Genomic DNA, 22,593 nt, shown 5'->3' with positions numbered 1-22,593 from the left:
AATTGTGTTTTATAGAAGGCAATCCCTGTGTTTTCTTTTTTCATTACACTCAATATGTTAGGCCTTCATAACCTTTTAAACAGCTGTCAATAAATACAGTTAATGTAGCCAACGTCCTATTGATCATATTTGTGTTTATGATTTTTTTTTAATAATTAAAAGTAAAAGAGAGAATATTTTGTTGTTCAGTTTGTAAACTCTGTTGGTTTTTCCTATTCAAAAACTGTTTTGCAATAATCAAAATATTTTGTTTATTTATTTTCTTTACTTTTTTATTTATGTATTTTAACAACTGATAGTTAAGCATGTGTCATGTAATACAAAAAAAAATGATGCACTGAACTATCTTATTGACAAATAATGTTACAGTTAAATAAAAAAAAGAAAATTGGCATTCATGCTGGTTTTCATTGGTTCTGAAGAGGGGATAGCCTCCACCTCCTTCACAAGCATGTTAATCTGCTAATCACTGATTTGGCTGTTGTACTAGATGATTTAATTATCTCTTACTTAATTATGCTTAATTGAACAAAGAACTATTGTATTAATATCTCACTATTGTACAACGGATTATCATATTATTGTCATTCGGCACTTGACCCAATTTGTCTTTCTTTTCATTGGTTTAGGGAAACGGTGGAGCAAACTCTTTCCTGTTCAATTTTCTTTTTAACCTTTAAATTTATTATAACCTTTGCTTTGGCTACAGCATTTTGGGAGGGTTTTTTTTATATCAGGGTAAATGATGGAAGCATTTAGTTCTACTATTTTTTTTAAAAAAGTTATAAAACCATACAGTTTACTATTACAGTTGCAATTATTTCAATTTTGAATATTTGACATAAAACATGTTTGTGTTTGTTATTCTCTTTTAAACACATACAGTTACAAATTATTAACATTAATACAGTCATGAAATTCATTTAGTGTAAATTCAATCACTTCAATTAAAAAACACTGTATTCATAGATTCATGTAACAAATTTTTCAACAATTGTTTTATATATTTTTTGTTTTTAAACAGTATAACAATAAAATTTGTATACCAATAAACAGTGGCGTCTCTAGGGGGTGGCTTTTGGAGCTATAGCCCCGAATCTGGGGCCCATAGCCCCGAGTCTCTGCAGGGGTCCCCAAGGGGAGGGGAGGCTCTCTGGGGACCCTGATGTAAGAAGGGGTATCTCTGGGGACCCTGATGCAGGTGGGAGGCTCTCTGGGGACCCTGAGCTAAGTGGCAGTCTCTCTGGGGACCCTGATGTAAGGGGGAGGCTCTCTGGGGACCCTGATTTAAAGGGGGGGCTCTCTGGGAACCCTGATGCAAGGGGGAGGCTCTCTGAGAACCCTGATGCAAGGGGGAGGTTCTCTGGGGATCCTAATGTAAGGGGGGCTCTCTGGGGATATATACACACACACACGCATATATTATATACATGTGTATGCCCGCCCAAGCGTACGACTTTCTTTACTATGTTGCTATGGGCTCTTGCCCCAGATCTTTTGTAGACCTAGCAACGCCCCGCCAATAAATATGAAATATACTGATTTACCAATTCACACATTTGTTGTGTGTAAAGAACCCACAACTTTTGGTGTGCATACATCCTTTTCAAAACTTCTTGCTGTTTGGATAAACAAATTATAATAAATTATATTTTGTTAAATGTATCATATTTATCACGTAACACAAACCCTTTGGCAGGGGAAACCACTCCCATATATGTATTTTATTTGTGTATTTGTAGAGTATCTGGAGTTCAGCTTTAAAATATTTTTTCTTAATCTTTTACTGTTAATACAAACATTAATATGTGTTCATGTTTTCTGCATTGCCAAATTTTGTGAATTTATACTATATAGTTATTACTGCTTCCATCATTCCCTGTGTACATTTGCTACTTATCAGCACAGCCATTGATGATGTTATACATGATACAGTAATAACATTACACCAGATCAGAGAATGCGGATTGTGTATGCTACCAAAACAAGAAACTACTATGAAATTAAACGTTACTCATACTTGTTTCGGGTAAATTGAATCTACACAAAAATTATAGAAAAAAGAAGCACATTGGAAAAGCATTTTAAAAATTAATATAAAAAACAACAAATAAATCCTGAGCTTTACTCATTTCAATTAGTTGTTGGAGTCCCATCAATAAGTATGAATATCGGGTTGAAAAGTAGTTTGAAAATGCACAGTGAAAATGGGGTGCATTGACAGATGAATGCAATTGCTTGAAAACTGGTCTTTTGCATTTTCTTTTATGATAACACTTTAAATGTTAATATGCGTTTTTAAACAACAGAGGAAGATGACATTTAGCACCTAAAACTATTAGGATAATTTGTTACTGTTTGGTTAGAATGCATTTATGAGCCACTTTAAGGTTTTCACGGAGCAAAGGGCAAAGGCAAAATTAGCTAGTCACTTTTATGAAATCCCACAATATATACAGTATGTATATTTTTTTCTATAGCTACTAAACACATACAATACATATTAAATAATATTGCAAGTAAATTTAAAGTTATATTGAAATTGAAGGACATTACACATCAAGAAGATGGCTAGTAATAATTATTGATTAAAATGATTATTTAAGCAAAATAATTAATAAATCTTTAAAAATAACTTAGTAAATGTACAAGAATGTTTTTGGAAAATGTTAATGCTTCTCATTTTGGTGATCATTTCCCAATAAGGGATCTAATGATGAGGTAAACAATCTATGAGGTCCAATGCAGCAACTTGGAAGACCTCTATTGGAGTGAAAAAGCCATCAAGCTGATATTTTTTAGCTGACAGCCCATTGTTCTCTCTGTTCTTTCTGGACTGATTATTCTCTCTGTAGTGATGCTACAAGTCATTGCTGCACATTATCATGTACACCTGTAGAATGGGAGTATGAATGTCTATGTGCCTCTAAGGAAGTATTTTTAATAGTAGTAGTAATTTGTTGTACTTTCTGCCATCTAAAATCTAGATGTGTTGCTATAAGAACTCTGCAAAAAAAGCTTTACTTTTTAGGCTTAGTTACTAAGAGTGCCATGTCTTGGTCCTGGCAGATCCAGGACTATGCCCTTTTTTTATTATTATTATTATTAAAATGGTCCCGAACCACCTTCTTTATTCTAAGCCTGGAGGTGTAATAAATCCTTTTAAATTAAGACTAAATGCTTAAGCTTACATTTCATAGCTAAATCACAAAATATAAAACAGATCAGTCATGGCTTGTTCTAAAATAAACATATAAGACTTTAGACTTTAACTAACAAACCAAATGCCACTCATTAGCAAAAATATAGGAAATTTATACAACATTCATGATTCTTGATCTACCGGTTTATTAATATTTTCTTATGGCGGGGGGGTATTTATTTGCAGAAGCTGAACATGACCAGCTCATCTGAAGGTAGCACAGTGGATATCAGGCCCCCTGGGGTAGTTGTGGAAGGAGAAGGGGAGCTAGTGGATATTGAACCGGAGGAAGCTTTGGAGCCAGATGCCTGCTTCACAGAAGGTGAGTGGGAGAACATTGCTCATTAAAGCCTTCTTACTTGGCAGTTGGCCTACACAGCAAGATTATATAATGAGAAACTTTTCAATATACTTGTAAATTCAAAAAACACATGTAGTGCAAAGAAAAATATATTGACTTGTAAATTTTGCAGGGGAAGACCTTTGTAATTTTTAATTACCTGATGCCATATTTTTACTTTGTCTGATGCCTGTGTTAAAGCACACCTATGGTTCAGAAGTAAACATATTACTGACTACAAGGTAGGTAGGGCAGATGGATAATGCATTTGGTTCTTGCAGCAATTATGATTAAAGTGGAACTACAGTCAAAAGGTTTTAAAGTTGCTTCAGACATCAATACATTTGTAATTTGTTATTTGTTAAAATCGCATGCTACCTAACAAAGGCTTGAACAGTGGAATCCATGCCCAAAAAGGCAAGCAGCAGACAAAGGATTAGTCATAAGTATTTCCTATAGGCTTCCTGTGTCTAATCTTTTCTATATTAATGTCTTTGACCTCAATCTGTACAGTGTTTCTGTGTCGAGTTGGCCATCTTGGTAGAGTAGCAAGCCTTTGCTCATGTCAGAAGTTCTCTGTTGATTACTGTTCAGGACTGGTAGGGGAATATTCAAGAATCAGCAGGAAAGGTTCAGAAAGAACAGATTCACAGAATAGATGAAGCATATGTAGTTAGATCCTTGCACTACAGGTCCTACAAGTATGTTCCAGGAAGAAGCCTAGCAGTGACTTCACCAAGTCTTCAAATTTAATGAGACTAGCCATCACAGGCAGTAGTACATTTAACAAGCATTCAACCCTTGCAGTGGGGAGGGGGGGGGGGGTCACTGTAAGGGTGAATTGTATTAAATTCTTGGATTTGGGCTTTAAGTCACAGGAGTGCCTAAGCACAGGAGATGCACAACTATTTTTCAGGGGGATTTAGGACACATGGAGACATTTTCAAGGTTCTGAAGTTAGAAGCTGATTTGCTACCAGGCACAGCTGCCAAAGTTTGCACTCTCCAGTTTTAGTAAATCAACCCCAGTCTGTCCAGAATTAAGGGCTTCCTGGACACAATGGAAAGAGTCTGTGAACCTGAAAATTATTTGCAGGCATTGTTTAGTGTCTGATATTCAAAAATGTTATTTATATAACAGTCAGTACATGTAACATCACAGTCTTTATAAACGTACAAAAAACTACAGTACCTGCATTTCCTGCCTTCAGTTGTTACAAAACCACAAATGCATATTAAGAATGACTATTTGCAATTATCCATGTTGTAGAACTTCACCTAATCTGTTGCCTCTGACCCCTCTACAGGAAAGGAATAAGAATGTCCAAAAGCTGTTTCAATATCAACCTTAGATGCAAAAACTATACAAATAATGGCAGTTATATAAGGCCGAACATCTAGTCAAGATGCTAAAAATATTTTTTTATTTAATCTCTTATAATAGGATGTGTAAAAAGGTTTCCAATTTGCACTGTGAACATCGATGAAAATAATGGCAAGATTTGGTGGACATTCAGGAAAACCTGCTACACAATTGTTGAACACAACTGGTTTGAAACCTTCATTATCTTCATGATTCTTCTTAGTAGTGGAGCACTGGTAAGGGAATCCTTTGACTTTTAACATTCAGTTTTATTATTATTATTATTGTTGTTTTTTGGCTCCCTAAAACAGCTATTATCATTTAATGAAAAAAGGCAGCACAGTATCTTAGTGGTTAGCACGTCTTACACCATACAGCCCCACCCCAGAAACTCTATTTGAAATCTCTGGTCATGCTTATGGGCAATGTACCTGGGATGTGTATCCTGGTTCAATGTCAAACAGCTCAGCACCCACACTCAAAGATTGGTTCTAAAGACTGGCTAGAGTGGCTAAAATGGAGGAGCTTTTCCATTTGGGCCAAGGCCCTAATCCCCACTCAACCTCCCTCACTTGTTTTATCCCCCCAGCCTTATTTTACCCTCCTATTCCACTATTTGTCTTTCTCTTTTCCTCTCCCTGAGTCTAGTTTTCTGGTCTTCGAACCACCCAGGACCTTTAAATTCATTCACACTGTAATATCCTAATGAGGGTACTGAGGGTCACATCTCCTTCACCCCCACTTGGAACTTCCAAGTGACTCCTCCATGGAGGATGTGCTTTTTCTTGTACTACTTGCTGATACATCTATAATTTATAATTTATTGTTAATATTTGGATGTGCATTAAAAAAAACTGTATTTAAAAAAAAAACACATACACAGCGATTAGAACACTTTGTGGATGTTGACTTCTGTTTCATGCCTATGAGAGCCTTAAAGTGTATGCATAAAAAAAACTGGCAGGGGTTGCAGCATTCCAATGCTTACATTAAAAAAAACTGTTTTCTTCTGTTTCTGTTACTGTTATGTAGATATCTGCTCACTTCCTGTCCTTCCCCACTCTATCCAAAAAAAAAAATATTGGCTATAGATACACTTTAAAGCGGTAGTAAACCGATGAGAAAAAAAAACAAAAACCCGCAAGACAATGGCATAATGTGCTAGTATGCATCGCAAACTAGCACATTATAAAATACTTACCTTAAAACGAAGCCCCCGCAGCAGCGCCTGGTTACCCCTGTGGGGGCTGACATGTTCCCCAGTGTTTCTTTTGGGTTCACGGGCTCCGGAACTGTGAGTGGCTGGAGCCGTGATGACGTCACTCCTGCGCATACGCATGGGAGCCTTCAGTTCCGGCAGAAAGCTCTAAAGTTCCGGTACGATATGCCGGACCTTCAGAACGCATTGGTCGCTAATGTCAGCGGCTGCATGCAGGATGAATATTTCCTAAGCTGTGCAGATTTAGAAGATATTTGTTTAACCTACAGGTAAGCCTTACTATAGACTTACCTGTAGGTAAAAATAGCAGTGGGGTATACAACCGCTTTAAGAAGGCTTCAGATATAGGATATCTGATATATGATATGGATGACTCAGCTTTTGTATCTTATATAATGCTCCGATCTGGATATCTTTACAGATTTTTACTAGGATTAATAGTATATTTAGGCATTTAATATGACGGAATAAAACCCCTCGTATTATACCCCTCGTACAATTATACACCCTTGGGCCATTCATCTTAGGGGTAAGATACCACAGTTATTCTTAATAAATTTAAGACATTTTCCCATTGGTTGGGATTTGCTTGTTGCTCTTCTTCTTTTTTTTTTTTAACTGATGACAGGTAGGTATGGCACAAACCTTCTGGGTGCCCATAAAAGAAAAAAATCTGGCAGAATATAATGCCATTTTCAAAGCATCTGTCAAGACTATGACCATTATTATGGCACCAGTCACAGATACGCATGACAGACATTCTAGAAACACCATCACATTACTGGTTTACGTTATCATTACAATGTGTGAATTCATTCCACTTCCTACTGCAGGCCCTAAATTTTAGTTTATATCACAACATTCAGACAGTATCTGCTCTAAAGGGATTAATTAAAGCTGGTGTTTGCAGGCTTATGCCAGCAATTAGTAGCCTCACATGGATTCTCATTTCCACTGGAGGTGAGCAAATGCGTAAACAGGTCAAATTTCTAAATTGTTTAGACAATTGCCAGATAACATGTATTTCCTACAAAGAGCTAACCTATTAAACAGTGACTTATTAAATACAGAGAAACATATACATCAATCACTGCTGTTTAATTTTTTCTTTCTTACATACTGTCACCAGTGCAGTACATCATCATCATATAACTGGTGTGGCGGGACACTGACTGGTGACAGTCCAAAAAAACAAACTGTTACAATTTTTTTATTACATTTTTTTTTTTTTTTAGATTTTTCTTTTAGCACACTGTGACCAGAGCAATATATTGTTACCATAATAACATTGTATTACTCTGGGGAAGTGATCAGGATTTTTTAAATTTTTTTTACACATATGATTGCTTATATCAGTGAATTACATTGCTATAAGCAAGCATTTTACTGAATGAAATGGAATCATTCCGTTTGTTTTGTTATGATTAGCTGTGATTGGTCAAAGCTAATCACTTAGTACAGATGGGCTGTGATTGGCCCTGTCTGTACCATGTGATCAAATTGACCAATTACAGCTAGCAACACAATTGTAAACAATGGATGGCATTAAAGGAAGCCATCCATTATATACAACTGTCATGTGTCCTGCTGTGCCCCGTGGCCGCACGATCAGTGCTTCCTGACAGGACATTGTATGATGTCCAGTCAGGATGGGAAAGCACCCGCCCGGCTGTCAATTGACTATAGACTGGGTGGGAAATGGTTAAGGAACTTAAAGTATAATACCACAGTTTATACAATCATACTGTAGGGTCAGGTTGGTCAGACACCATTTAAAACTGGTCAAAGCATATATGGCCAGCACATCATGGATCTTCAACATAGCGATCAAAAATGTATCAAAATGATCATATTACAGCAGGAAATTGCCACCATTTAACCACTAAGCCACCGCCCACCGTCATATGACGGCGGGACGAGGCTTCGCTTATTCTGGGCGGACGTCATATGACGTGATCCCCCTCCCGAGCCACTAGGGGGCGGCACGCGCGCGTACCCGCTGCGTCGCTCGGGACCCGGTGCGCGTGCCCGGCGGCCGCAATGTCCACCTGGCACCCGCGATTGCCGGGTAACAGAGCAGGACCGTGGATCTGTGCATGTAAACACAGATCCACATCCTGTCAGAGAGGAGAGGAGACCGATGGCGTGTCCCTTGTACATAGGGACACCGATCGGTCACCTCCCCCAGTCAGTCCCTTCCCCCCACAGTTAGAATCACCTCCCTAGGTCATACATTAACCCCTCGATCGCTCCCTAGTGTTTAACCCCTTCCCTGCCAGTCACATTTACACAGTAATCAATGCAATTTTATAACATGGATCGCTGTATAAATGTGAATGGTCCCAAAAATGTGTCAAAAGTGTCCGATATGTCCGCCTCAATATCGCAGTCTCAATAAAAATCGCAGATCGCCGCCATTACTAGTAAAAAATAAATAAATAAATAAAAATGCTATAAATCTATCCCCTATTTTGTAGACGCTATAACTTTTGCGCAAACCAATCAATATACGCTTATCGCGATTTTTTTTTACCAAAAATATGTAGAAGAATACGTATCGGCCTAAATTGAGGAAAAAAATTGTTAAAAAAAAAAAAAAATTGGATATTTATTATAGCAAAAAGTAAAAAATATTGTGTTTTTTCAAAATTGTCCCTCTTCTTTTGTTTATAGCGCAATAAATAAAAACCGCAGAGGTGATCAAATACCACCAAAAGAAAGCTCTATTTGTGGGGAAAAAATGATAAAAATTTCATTAGGGTGCAGTGTAGCATGACCGCGCAATTGTCATTCAAAATGCGACAGCGCTGAAAACTGAAAAATGGCTTGGGCAGGAAGGGGGTGAAAGTGCCCTGTATTGAGGTGGTTAAAGCTGAAGTCCAGGTGAACATTCATAGGTAAATATGTAAAAATGTGGACTTTTCACTTGACAGCCTTTTGATCAACGCAACCTTACTAGAAAACACAGACAGGTACTAAACCACCCTGCAGTGTGCTCTGCAGTTAAGTATTATAGCCTGGTCCAGGACCCACACCATTCTGTAATTGGACAACGGAGGAGCAGCAGCACACTGATACGGTTATATCCCTTTGCTCTTCCCTTTTGTAAGAACGTTCCTTCAAACACTGGAGAACACTATACCTTCATGTTGTTCATCTTTAACCTATCATGCAAGCACAAGAGAACAAATGCAATGCATACATTGTTGCTGGTGGGATTCAAACCCAGATTTGCTAGGCAAGAGTTACAGCCACACTAAGACTGGATGCAAATGGGTAATTATTTTAAACATTATGAAATTAGTTGAGTAATCATGCAATTTCTTGTATGCCTGATAATAGCCACTGAAAGTGATCTTTGTTTTGTTTGCGATGTGACTCATTTGGAGCATGTGTTATTGTCCTAAGATTGATTACTTAAAGTCTCCTAATCTTAACCCCCTCCACTGGTGAGAAAAAAATGCATAAATCAAAAAGGTAAAAAGACATTGCAGAGATTGTTTGTGATGCGACTGATTTGGAGTATGTGCTATTGTCCTGAGATTGATTACTTAGGGAGGAAGTTTAATCCTGTGCACTGTGCCCCCCCCCCCCCTTGTTGGAGTCACAATTTTTGATTGCCCAGCATGTGCATGATGGATGCACCGAAGGGCTTTTCCTGGCCTTTGGTACCTGGCAGAGTCCTGTGGCACAACTGTGTGCGCACCAAGGTCTGCGTGCATGCACAGGCAAGACAGAGTTCCCTGATCTTCTTGACTGTGCCTTTCTTACACTTGTGTGCAGGGAAACCTGTTCATGCACAGAGATGCTGAAAGCCTCTTTTGGGTCCCGAAGGATAGGTGAGAAAGGAGAAAGTGCTGCCCTGAAGCACAAAAAATAAAGAAGCAGTTACAAAAATATCCAGTTATGGGAGAATGAGGGTGCTGGAGCCTGGTGCAAACACATTGCCTTTTGGGGTGAAGGTCTGCTTTAACTTTGTGACTTACATTGCACTTCTGTTTGCTGTTATTGCCTCTCATATGTTCCAATGGAGGCAATAGATTGCTTGCAACTTTAGTTGTATGATCACACAGACTAAATATTGATCATCTGCTACCACCCTATGGCACTGTGCCTTAGTTGATTCATATAAAAAAAATCAATTAATTCAATGCCAGCATTGAGTATTAGGAGCAATTCTTTTCAACAGGCTGATTTTACTTATTTGTACATAGCATTGGATGAACGGTTAAATAAAACGTAATACTAAGTTAGAAAGAAAAGAGTCTTTGCCTATAAAATTAGAGTAGGACACCTGATTTCACATCAGGCACATTTGAAAGCTTGTAGGAGAAATTGAATAAAATTTCTCATCCACCATAACCTGTAGATGTATTTTATTTTCTAATCGAGCAGACTAAATGTCAGATGCAACCTCATTAGCTGCTATGGGCAAACCTTAATTTTTATAAATCAGCTTCCTCTATAAAAAATTGTTGAATCTGTATTACTTAGACCTTTTTAAACCCTCTAATACATTCATTGTGTTTGCTGTGGTAAATAAAGACAAGTTGTTCAATAATTTGAGTTGGTGATTGGATAACAAACCTGAATAATTGATACATTCAAACTTCCACCCGGCAGGCTTTTGAAGATATCTACATAGAACAAAGGAAAACAATTAAAACCATGCTGGAATATGCTGATAAAGTCTTCACGTACATCTTTATCCTTGAAATGCTTCTGAAATGGGTGGCCTATGGATTTGCAAAATATTTCACCAATGCCTGGTGCTGGTTGGACTTCCTGATTGTTGATGTAGGTATTTTATACTTTTTTTTTTACGCACACGTTTTGTATCAATAATGCGACATTGTATTCTTGTTTATAATTTTACTTTATTAATTGGGCTAACATATTATATGTGAATGTGATCATTTAGGCTGTATTCGCATCTATGGATGTTGTGAAATGCATATTTTTTTCTTGCACTGATGCCCGTAGTCCTTAATTAGCCCATTCATTTTGAATAGGTCTCCAGTGAGCCGGAACACAAATAAAACCCACCTGCACTGTTTTTGGCAATGTAATGCACTACAACACACAGTGAATGCACATCTGTACATTGTGGTGTGCTAAAGGGCAGATGAGTGGCACAACACAATGATGCACATATACAGCACATTGTTATGGGTTACAGTAACAAATGTTAAAATGTGGGTTTTAACATGTGCTACCTTGTACGCAATGGTGCAGAGCCTGCCTTAAAGCGGAACTAAACCCACTTACCCTTTACAGCCAAGAAAGCTGCCATCTTAGGCTCTGTTTGATATGCAGTTGCCAAGGAGATTCACATGTGATCAATTACAATACCAGCCATTTGATGGCTTGACTGTTAATTTGAGAGCATTTAAACAGTTATCATTCATGGCATGCCTCAAATGTAACTGTTTTAGGAAACTGTTAAATTGATGGGTTTAGTTCCACTTTAAAGAATTCCAAAGAGATCTTGTAATTTAGTTAGGGATAGAATCATCAGAGAGATCAAATGCACACTAATTCCAAATCTTCTTTCAGCATACTTTCTTGCTTCCCTGCTGAAGCCATCAAAGTTTGTATGTATTTTGCATATGGCTAGGCATACCCCCAGCCACTATCATGCTTGGATGTGAAGCTATGGGGTTCTTGTGCATTTCATTTATTACCATGTAACATGTGACTTGATATGAAAGTGTGTAACGTTGAAATCATTTTTGGTTTTATACAATGACTTTGGTGAAAAAGTAAATTGCTGCAATATTACCTTTCCATATATTTGATCCCAGGTGGTAACAAACATTCTTTAGAATCCTGCAAAAATGTTCCTGAAGGTGCATTAAATGTCCCAGGAAGAAACAAGGAGGAAGGAGAAGGAAGTCTCCAAAAATTAGGAAAATCCCCTGTTAAACAATTCTTACTGGAACAGGGGTCCAGATAGACAGAATTTCCCTTACCTCTTGATCTGATGAAAGCTTCAACATTTTTGATTTCCCTTCACTTTCTTTCTGGGCAGTCACAAGTAAAGATAGTGAGAAGAATCTCCTCATTGGGGCACAGACAGCAAAAAAAAAATTGCTAGACCGTCAAACCCCTTTTGGTCTATCCAAGACTACAAAAGAACATTCTTTCTAGAGATACATTTTAAAGTTAAAAAAGCGGGGAAAAATGTTAGTAAATATTCTTACCTTAACCCTGATTTCCTCTCACAGTGCCTAGTTAAGGGTGACGTCACTATCCCTCCATGGGGAATGCTGAGTATCCCAGCGTTGATGTTACTATTTATTATGGAGGTGGGGTTCCTGATGTATTAATAGAACTCTGATTTTTTTTTTACATTTTTACCAGGCTTCAGCAAGCTCTGAGAGACCATTGGACAACTCTATTTAAATGTTTAGTAAATAGCTAGTGAAGCCTACTAAATAAATGCTGAACATCATGTTCTTCCGATTCACATTTACAAGCTAAGATTAAAGAATGTCCTAAGTTAGTCAAACCAATATCAAAGTTATGGATGGAAGACAACAAGCATAATCATCCACTGGCTTCTTATTTCTCCTTATTATGACTCTACAGTTAATGTTTTCTGCCAGAGTGATCCTATTTTAGTCACATTCATGCTGCTGCCTTTGCCATCAAAATAAAAAATTAAATCAAAAAAGACTCAGGAAAAAGCAAAAATCGGTTATTGGTAGACTAACCCTTTAAAATTGTTGTCCTTGTTATTGTACTAAGCTTCATCGTTGTGTGTCAGCAATTTGAGCCTCACTCTAAAACACCCTGGGAGCCCCACAACCCAGAGCTTTCTTATATAAAAAAATAACAAACACCAATGTTTAAGAACTGGAGCTCACTTAATTTGGCACATCCATACTGGCCCATCCATGATAGGAAACATATCAGACTAATAGTGAGCTGTGGCATATAGGAGTGGTCAGACTGCAACTATTGGCCATAAGAGCTGGTCAGTGTTTTTTTATTGGAGCCCTATTGGTTTCAGAGTGCAATAACCCTTGGTAGCTAGTACAGTAAAACCTTGGATTGCGAGTAACTTGGTCTGCGAGTGTTTTACAAGATGAGCACATTTTTTTTACATATTTTAACTTGATAAACAAGTGTGGTCTTGCAATACGAGTAGCGTCATGTCACAGCTAAGTATAAAAGAGAAGAGAGGCGCCTCTAATTGTGAAAGAAAATGCTTATGCTCAAAGAAGCTCAATAAAAACTTGCAGAAGAACACAAAAAAGCACAAGCTTCTTCAGACTGAAATAACAGCTCAAATGCTGTAAAAGCAGCTTTTTTTTTAGCTGCAGTGTGCATGAGCCCTAAGTGTAGCAATACAGTTACATTTAATGAAGGTATAACATTTAGCAACTCACATGGTTGATGAATAAATACATGCACATCTAAGGATGCAGGCACCCGGGATAAAGCTGTCCACATAGACCGTCCTCCGCACTGCCATCAACATTACCCCTTTCACGCTGTGCTCCACGAGCTTTCAGATCGCTCTTCTGCAGGGTAGTCTTCCCGGTCACGATTGCAGACTGACAGCGGTGAGCACAGGCGGTGCGGAGGACAGCCTACGTGGACAGCTTTACCCCAGATGTCTGCATACATAGATGTGCCTGTTTTAACCATCAACTATGTGAGTTGCTAAATGTTGTACCTTCATTAAATGTAACCATATTGCTACATTTAGAGGTGCCTCTCTTCTCTTTTATACTCTGTATCTCCTGCTGGATTTTGCTTCTAATCCTCTTGTGGAGGCTGCCATTTGTGGATGGACATTTTATGGTTACACAACCTATCACATTGCTATAATCTTTTTATATGCACTATAGACTGAAGGACTTCTGAATAAATGGTTGTGGAACAAAACATCTGAGTTTCCATTATTTCTTATGGGGAATTTTGATATATGAGTGCTTTGGATTACAAGCATGTTTCTGGAACAAATTATGCTCGCAATCCAACGTTTTACTGTACTAAAGTACATCATTGTGGCTCTTTTTGACTGTTTGATTAACCAAGCACAAATATTATGCATCAGATATCAGTATGTGTGTTTTTTTCTACCCCAACCAAATCATGCACAGAAGTAATCTCTGTATAAGAATTTTTTTTTATTCTTTTCTTCTTCTTCTTATTTATTTATTTTTATAAAATGTATTGAAAAGAGCATTCTGAAACATTAAGCAAATGTGTTGGCATTTCAATAGTGCCTACTCCTGTCCTCTGGGATGTCAGTGTTGAATATGACTGTTAAAACCACAGTTAGGTTTCTGTAGATAATGGTATTTATTGAATTACCATTGTGCTATGTGATTCAATTTTAACCTCACATTTTCTTATTCCTTGCTAAGACTTTTGTTAATGACACAAATTGATCTTTCAGCAGGAAACAGATGGCCGGTCTGTGAAGCAGTGCAGCTACAGTACATAAATATAAATGTGGTGATCTTTTTGCTCTGTTTTATAAAATGTTTTATTCTCCTTTATATGCTGTGGTGCTGTTGTAGGTATCCTGGAACTTGACAGATGTTGTTTTTGGAGGTATACCCAAATATGCATGGGTTGATCTAAGATTTAGATTTGGATATTTGTTTTTATTTCAAGCACTCATATTAAAGGGAGACGTCCAACCCATTTTGTTTTTTGATAGAGTGAGTTTTTTTTTAGTTAACTGTCTGTGTCTTTACCCAGGAAGTTTAAATTCTTGTTAACAATAAATACAAACAGAAATCTGACGTAGCCTTACCTCACTCTACTTTAAAAAAAAAAAAAAAAAAAGCCTTTTATTTTTGGAAGTGAGAGTTCCCCTCACTTCCTGTCTGGCAAAACATTGTCAGCTTTACAGGAATTAAGGGAAATCTCTTTAACAGAGTTCCAGATAGCAATAAATTCCTTAAAGGGGTTTAACCCCTTCTCACTCTATCCAAAATTATACAATGTTTTGGCTGGAAATACATTTTAAAAACATGCAAATCCCCCAAATTGCTTTCTTATGTAAAGATCTCCCCCCATCATACTGCCATATTGCTCTGAACTAAATTCCTCCACTGCTCAAAGGAGCCGCAGGACTTCTAGCCAACATCATCTGGAACTTGAGAAATATGAAAATGTAGCTCCTAACCCCTAGCAAACTCAGGCAGTGTGGGAGGAGAGGATGGAGGTGTAGAAAATAGGTACAAGATTTCCAGTTAAGCTGAATATAACACCCCAGTTCATAGCTTTATTATGCAGGTAAACCCATAATATAATTTATTTGCCAAGCATCTGTGGTAGTAAGCCCTTGTAGATCACCAACTTGGGGTTCCCCAGGGCGCAGAGTCTAAGCCCCAGCTTGCTTCTTCACCAGAGCCCCTGATGGTGGGGATGAACTTTCAGCAAGCTGGAACCGGGTTGTGGCCCCCAGGTACGCCCAGCTGAGGATGCTGAGACCGCATGCATGTGCAGAGTACAAGCAGTATGAGACAAAAGGAAATCCAGGGGAAAAGCCAAGATCAGGGGGGGCAGCGAACAAGCACAAATAGTAAACAAAGCCGGGATCAGTACACAGGCAGTCAGGCACAGGATACTCAAGTGACAAGCGAACGGGAGCTCAGAGATCTGTGAAGCTGCTCAGGCAATGTGGGTTACATTGAGCATGTCTAATATTGGCAAGCAAAATAGGAGGTAGGCTAGGAGGTGATAGAAAGGAAGGAAATAAAAGCCCACAGAATAGCAGGCGATGCCCATAGGTGAACACAGCCAAACCACATATGTGAAATGAATCAGGGTAGAGAAGCACTGCAGCAAGGAGGTAAGAATACACAAGCAGGAAACTGCAGGCTAACGTGTGACAATATTTTTATTTGTCGTATATTGGTGCAGTTGTACCTTTACTATGTTCTTTAGAGCCAGCTTTGCTTTTCTGGCATGTTTTCCCTTTTATGCTTATTATACAAAGCTGGATAAAATTATTAACTCAACTCATAGCTTTTGTTTATCCTTGCTACTGCCCCTTTGTATGACATTATACTAGCAGTTCAGTCACTATACTGGTCAATACGGGTTGTCAGGGAGGAGATTCTTACAGGCATAAAAACCTTTGGCACTAAAAACAGTGCTGCCTGAAAGTGTCTTTGAATACGTACTCCAGGAATGGCCTACAGTCAGGTATAGGCTTGGCTGGACTACAATGCAGTGGATATATATTTTATGAACTGCACCTCACTGAGTCACCTGCCTGAAAGTGTCCTTGAACACGTACTCCAGGAATGGCCTACAGTCAGGTATAGGCTTGGCTGGACTACAATATCCAGCGAAGAGAAAAAGTACAATCACTAAATCTAAATGTATTCTTTGTGCCTACTGTGTGCAGTAATACAGAGCTTTCCCATATTCACACCATTCCAGGGATATAACTGAACTCCATCCTGTAATTTCCAGCACTCGCCTAATGTGTCACCTCATGGTGAACCCTGGCACTGCTTCTCAACCACATAATATAATCATTCTCTTTAGGAACCATTTTATTTTTTTATGCCAGTCCTTAGGTATACTAATCATGGGAAACAATGAGACGAGTCTCCACTGTTGTCTAGGATGGGATTGTGGGAGCAAAAAACCCTTATGTTAGTCCAAGTAATGTAGTCCAGCTAATTAGTGAATTTCCAAGAAAATGTGTAGTGGCAAACGGCATCCTCAAATGTAGAGCTGAGATTTGTCCTTTGATAATTTTTGTTAACTGTACAGGTCCCGTAAGATGTTATTTTCCAGGGCAGAATAACAGACATCCAAGTGAATATCTGAATAACATGCTATAACTATGTTCTTCAGAGTTAAATCAACAATACATGCAATTCCCACATAGAGAGATGTGTTTAATCATACAAAACATGAATAACACCTTGATTATTATATAATGATAAATGTTCATAAAATCTCACGCGCACGATGCCAGACACGCTTCTGCAGGTCCTTTTTTTTCCTAAGTATGGTCTTTAGTCCTACCTCTTTGAATATCAGAGGCTTCTTTAACGATTACTGTTCAAAGAGGTTTTCCTAGAGATCCTTTTGATGTCAGTTTTCTTCTCATGTAGGATTTTAGGTGTCCAAAGCTTCTTACTGAAGTCAACAGCAGTTAAAACGTAATTTTAAAAAAATCTTCTATTATTAGTCATGCTCAGGCAATTATAGAATTAGTTTTAATTTGCAGGACAGAATTAGCATTTTATGTTTGCTTTATGGTAACAGGTATTGGACTTAAAAAAACTGCACAGAGAATAGAATATGGATCTGTTACCACTCTGAAAAATGTTAGTATCTCTGTGTGAAAAAACAGGTATATTATAATATAAGGATGGTATAGAAAAAAAAAATTGGTAAAAGCATTTGTCATGGTGTGCATTTATTGCTAAATAAACCGGTGCCCATAGCCTTCCAAAGACAACATTTGATTGGGAATAGGTAAACCAAAGAAAAACTTTTTGTGTTGCTACCCAAATAAATCAAGAAAACATATAACATAAATAAATAATTCATCGTAGCTGCCCACACTTCATGTCACTCTCAAATGTGCAGAAAAACCTTAACAAAAAACTAAATTGTATAGTTACTATCTAAACCTATATCTTGTTTGTGCATCAATTGTTTCCCAATATTAATAGAAAAACACACAAACACAAATAATATTCCATGCATTAAAAACATTGTCCCATGTAAAACACAGTGTGTGACGGAGACTAGGTTTCACATAAGATAGTTTTATTAATGAATGGAAAATTATTTGTGTTTGTAGTTTGAAGTTTTTAATGAAGCCAGTCATAGATGGTTTGAATCTTGATCAGTTCAGCAGGGACCGTCCGAGATTCAAACCATCTATAGGCAGGCTTAATGTACCCAAGTTGACACCTCCCCCCCTTCCCTCCGGGAGAACGCAATGGTTCTGGCGGGAGGGATTCCCCCATCAACACTGACTGTATTAATGAGGGAATCGAGTGATTTTCTTTCCTGTAATTCGTGGTTGCAGGAAAGATAATCCCTCTGTCTATGACTGGCTTTAATATTAAGAAATAATTGATGCACAGCAGCACAGTGGCTAAGTGGTGGGGCAGCACAGTGGCTAAGTGGTTAGTACTTCCACCTAGCAAAACTAGTGTTGTCGGTTTGAATCCCAACCACAATACTATCTGCATGGAGTATGCATGTTCTCCCTGTGCCTGTGTGGATTTCCTTTGGGTACTTCAGTTTCCTCCAACACTCCAAAGACATGCTGGTAGATTAATTGTTTCCTGTCTAAATTGGCCCTAGTATATGAATGTGAGTTAGGGACCTTAGATTGTAAACTCCTTGACGACAGGGACTGATGTGAATGTACAATATATATATATATATATATATATATATATATATATATATATATATATATAGAGCGCTGTGTAAATTAATGGTGCTATATAAGTACCTGTAATAAAAATAAAATGCAAACACAAGATAGAGGTTAAGATAGTAGTGCTACACCATTTTGTTTTTTGTAAAGTTTGATTGGAAATGTATTCCTATGAAGAAGGAAAAATTTGTTGACACATGCCACATAAACCAGTACAATTACTAGGGGATAAATGTTATGCGGCACCTTGCATTTGGAGAGCACTTTTAAAGCTTTGTATGGCTACACCTCTTCTCCAGTGTTTCAAAGCTATGAATGGTGGGGACTGTCACAAACACAATATGGCTCCCAGTAACTAGCAGTGATCTTGTAGTAGGGTGGGCACAGACAACAAATTACTCTTGAGTGCCTAGTTTTGAAAATAATACACTCAACTTACAAAGTGTCAGAAACCATGAATCAGACTGAGACAGAAGTACAGTTAAATCACACTTGTTTAATAATAATAATAATAAAAAGGTAAACAGAGTAAACGTAGTCAAAACATAGCCAGGGTTCAGGAATCGGAACGGATGGTCAGACAAGCCAAAATGTCAGGGAGCCAGAGATGAGCGTAGTAGAACAGCAAGCAGGATCTGGAGCCAGAAGGAATGTCAGCCAAGCAAGTCTTTAATGGGAACACAGGAGAGGGTCTCTAGAGATGTGACCAAGGCGAAGGCAGAGATCATCTGAGCTGGATAGCTCAAGTAGGCGGGACTGACGAGCAGGATATCATCAACAGGTGAGTCACTGTGGAGAGAAAGGAGCTGGCAATTAGCCGACAGCTGAGCAGCCAGGAAGGGCTGAGCCCAGCCCTGACAGTACGCCCTCCTCAATGACCTCTCCCCCTCAGAGGACCACTAGGCTTGAGGGGAAAACTTCTATGGAAATCATGGAGGAGGACAGGGGCATGTACATCCGAGGATGAGACCCAAGAGCGTTCCTCTGGACCATACCCTTTCCAATGCACCAGGTACTGTATGCGCCCACTGAAACTATCGGAGTCAACAATGGACTGTACTTCATACTCCTCATGGTTCTCAACCTGTACAGGGTGAGGACGAGGCACCAAGGTGGTAAAGCGGTTGCAGAACAAAGGTTTTAATAAGGAGACATGAAATACATTTGAGATATGCATATTAGAAGGAAGTCTAATGCGTAACCCACTGGGTTAATCCTGCGAAGAATATGGAAAGGCCCAATAAACCGAGGTGCGAACTTCAGAGAGGGAACACGAAGTCGGAGGTTGTGAGATGACAGCCAGACCCTGTCCCCAACCTGGTAGGAAGGCGCAGGCAGGCGTCTGCGGTCAGCATGGAGTCTCTACCTATCATTAGCATGTCGCAAAGCCTCCTGGACTCGTGCCCAAGTGGAACAAAGACTATGGAGATGCTCCTGTAATGCAGGAATACTCTGCGAAACAAACGAGTCAGGCAACATGGAAGGTTGGAAACCATAGTTCGTCATAAACGGGGACAATCAGGAAGCAGAATTCAAGGCACTATTGTGTGCAAACACCGCCCATGGTAAGAGGTCTGACCAGCTGTTATGATGGTCAGAGATATAGCAACGTAAGAATTGCTCCAAGGACTGATTGTCTCATTCTGAGGCCCCATTAGACTACGGGTGATACGCAGAGGAGAAAGCAAGCTGAATTCCCAACTGTGCACAAAAGGCTCGCCAGAACCCGGACACAAACTGACTACCCCTGTCCGAGACAATCACCTTGGGTAGCCCATGCAAGCAAAAGATCTCCCAAGCAAAAATGGAAACCAGTTCCTTAGAAGTGGGCAACTTCTTAAGTGGAGTACAATGGGACATTTTCGAGAACCAGTCAACCACTAAGGATAACTGTGTTTCCCTTAGAGTTGGGTAACTCCACAATGAAATCCATAGACAGAAGTACAGAAAAATCACACTTGTTTAATAATAATAAAAAAAGGTAAACGGAGTAAACGTTGTCAAAACATAGCCAGAGTTCAGGAACCGGAAAGGATAGTCAGACAAGCCAAAACGTCAGTGCGCCAGAGATGAGCATACTAGAACAGCAAGCAGGATCTGGAGCCAGAAGGAATGTCAGGCAAGCAAGTCTTTAACAGGAACACAGGAGAGCGTCTCTAGAGATGTGACCAAGGCGAAAGCAGAGATCATCTGGGCTGGACGGCTTAAGTGGCCAGCTTTGAGAAGGAAGGGCTGAGCCCAGCTCTGACACAAAGTTAAGCCAGAATAAGAAGTTTTACTTTTTTTTTTACTTTTACTTACTAGTCATGTGGCTGTAATTTTTATATCTCATTGGAACAGTCACTGGAAATAACTGTCACTGTCGTCCAAAATATCGATTTTTATCCTGGTGTGAAGTTTTGAGAATGACACAAATATTAACTTTCACAAAGTCTGCTACTTCAGTGTTTTTAGATCTTTTTGTCAGAAATGTATTATGGTATACTGAAGTATAATTACAAGCATTTCATACGTGTCAAAGGCTTATATTGACAATTACATTACGTTTATGCGAAGAGTCAATATTTGCAGTGTTGAACCTTATTTTTCAAGACCTCTGCAATTGGCCCTGGCATACTGTCAGTCAACTTCTGGGCCACATCCTGACTGATGGCAGCCCATTCTTGCTTATTCATTGCTTGGAGTTTGTTCGAATTTGTGGGGTTTTCTTTGTTCACCTGCCTCTTGATGAATTGCCACAAGTTCTCAATGGGATTAAGGTCTGGAGAGTTTCCTGGCCATGGACCAAAAATTATGATGTTTTGTTCCCCAAGCCACTTAGTTATCATGTTTGCCTTATAGCAAGGTGTTACATCATGCCGGAAAAGGCATTGTTTGTCACCAAACTATTCTTGGATGGTTGGGAGAAGTTGTTGTTGGAGGAAGTTTTTGTACTATTCTTTTTTCATGGCTGTGTTCTTAGGCAAAATTGTGAGTGAGCCCACTCCCTTGGCCGAGAAACAACCCCACACATGAATCATGAATGGCCTCAGTATACTTTACTGTTGGCATGACACAGGACTGATGGTAGCACTCACCTTTTCTTCTCTGGACAAGGTATTTTCCCAGATTCCTCAAACAATCAGACAGGGGATTCATCAGAGAAAATGACTTTACCCCACTACTCAACAGTCCAATCCCTGTACCTTTTGCAGAATATCAGTCTGTCTATGATGTTTTTCCTGGAGAGAAGTGGCTTCTTTGCTGCCCTTCTTGACACCAGGCCATCCTCCAAACGTCTTCACCTCACTGTGCATGCAGATGCACCTACACCTGCCTGCTGCTGTTCCTGAGCAAGCTCTGCACTGGTGGTGCCCCGATCCCACAGCTGAATCAACCGTAGGGGACGGTCCTGGCACTTGCTATACTTTCTTAGGTGCCCTGAAGCCTTCTTCACAAATGCAGTGGAAATGTTTTTTATGGGCTTAGGTTCATTTTCATGGCAAAGGGGGACTTTGCAAGTAATTGCAATTCATCTGATCACTCTTCATAACATTCTGGAGTATATGCAATATGCCATCATAAAAACTGAGGCAGCAGACTTTGTGAAAATTAATATTTGTGTCATTCTCAAAAATTTTGGCCACAGCTGTACATAATGGCAGCATCAAAATTTTAGACATTTTTACAAAGTAATTTTTAGAGGTCCAAACAGCATAGCTATTAGAAAGTATGAAAACATTTTCATTTAGACCGGAGTTCTCTGTTAACAAAAGTATGAAGAAAGAATGTGAAGTGGTCGTCATTGTAACAATATGTTTCACGATCCACTTAAGTAAAATAGTGCTCTAAATAGATAATGCACTCTGCAAGCAACTTACATTTTCTTTGTCGAAGTTTAGAGAGAACATGTGACTCATTTAGTGGAAGCAGCAATTACATTGAAGGAGTCCTACTCAACAGTCAAGCTAGAGATGCCAAAGTGTTAATGAGCTGTGCTAACTACTAAGTTATTATAAAGGTTTGCCTTAAACTGCTTTGAGTGTAACCCGATGTGCGTCAAAACGGTGTAATGAGAATTGTATTCAGTTGCGTTTCAG

The 22,593-nt window shown here is 38.8% G+C and overlaps 1 protein-coding gene across 5 annotated transcripts in view; it reads left to right on the top strand.

The window, feature by feature from the left end:
- LOC141147023 (sodium channel protein type 2 subunit alpha) overlaps positions 1-22,593 on the top strand; it is a 323,489-nt gene that overhangs the window by 251,343 nt on the left and 49,553 nt on the right. For all 5 annotated transcript variants that reach the window (XM_073633969.1, XM_073633971.1, XM_073633967.1 and 2 more), the window contains 3 exons: positions 3,389-3,524; positions 4,986-5,140; positions 10,747-10,920. In XM_073633969.1, the coding sequence (XP_073490070.1) occupies positions 3,389-3,524; positions 4,986-5,140; positions 10,747-10,920 (465 nt within the window). The remainder of the gene's footprint in view (positions 1-3,388; positions 3,525-4,985; positions 5,141-10,746; positions 10,921-22,593) is intronic.

Source organism: Aquarana catesbeiana, linkage group LG06 (genome assembly GCF_042186555.1).
Source record: "Aquarana catesbeiana isolate 2022-GZ linkage group LG06, ASM4218655v1, whole genome shotgun sequence".
In the NCBI taxonomy this organism is placed as follows: domain Eukaryota; kingdom Metazoa; phylum Chordata; class Amphibia; order Anura; family Ranidae; genus Aquarana; species Aquarana catesbeiana.
Note: the sequence above shows the minus strand (reverse complement) of the source record. Positions and strands in the feature narration are given on the sequence as shown.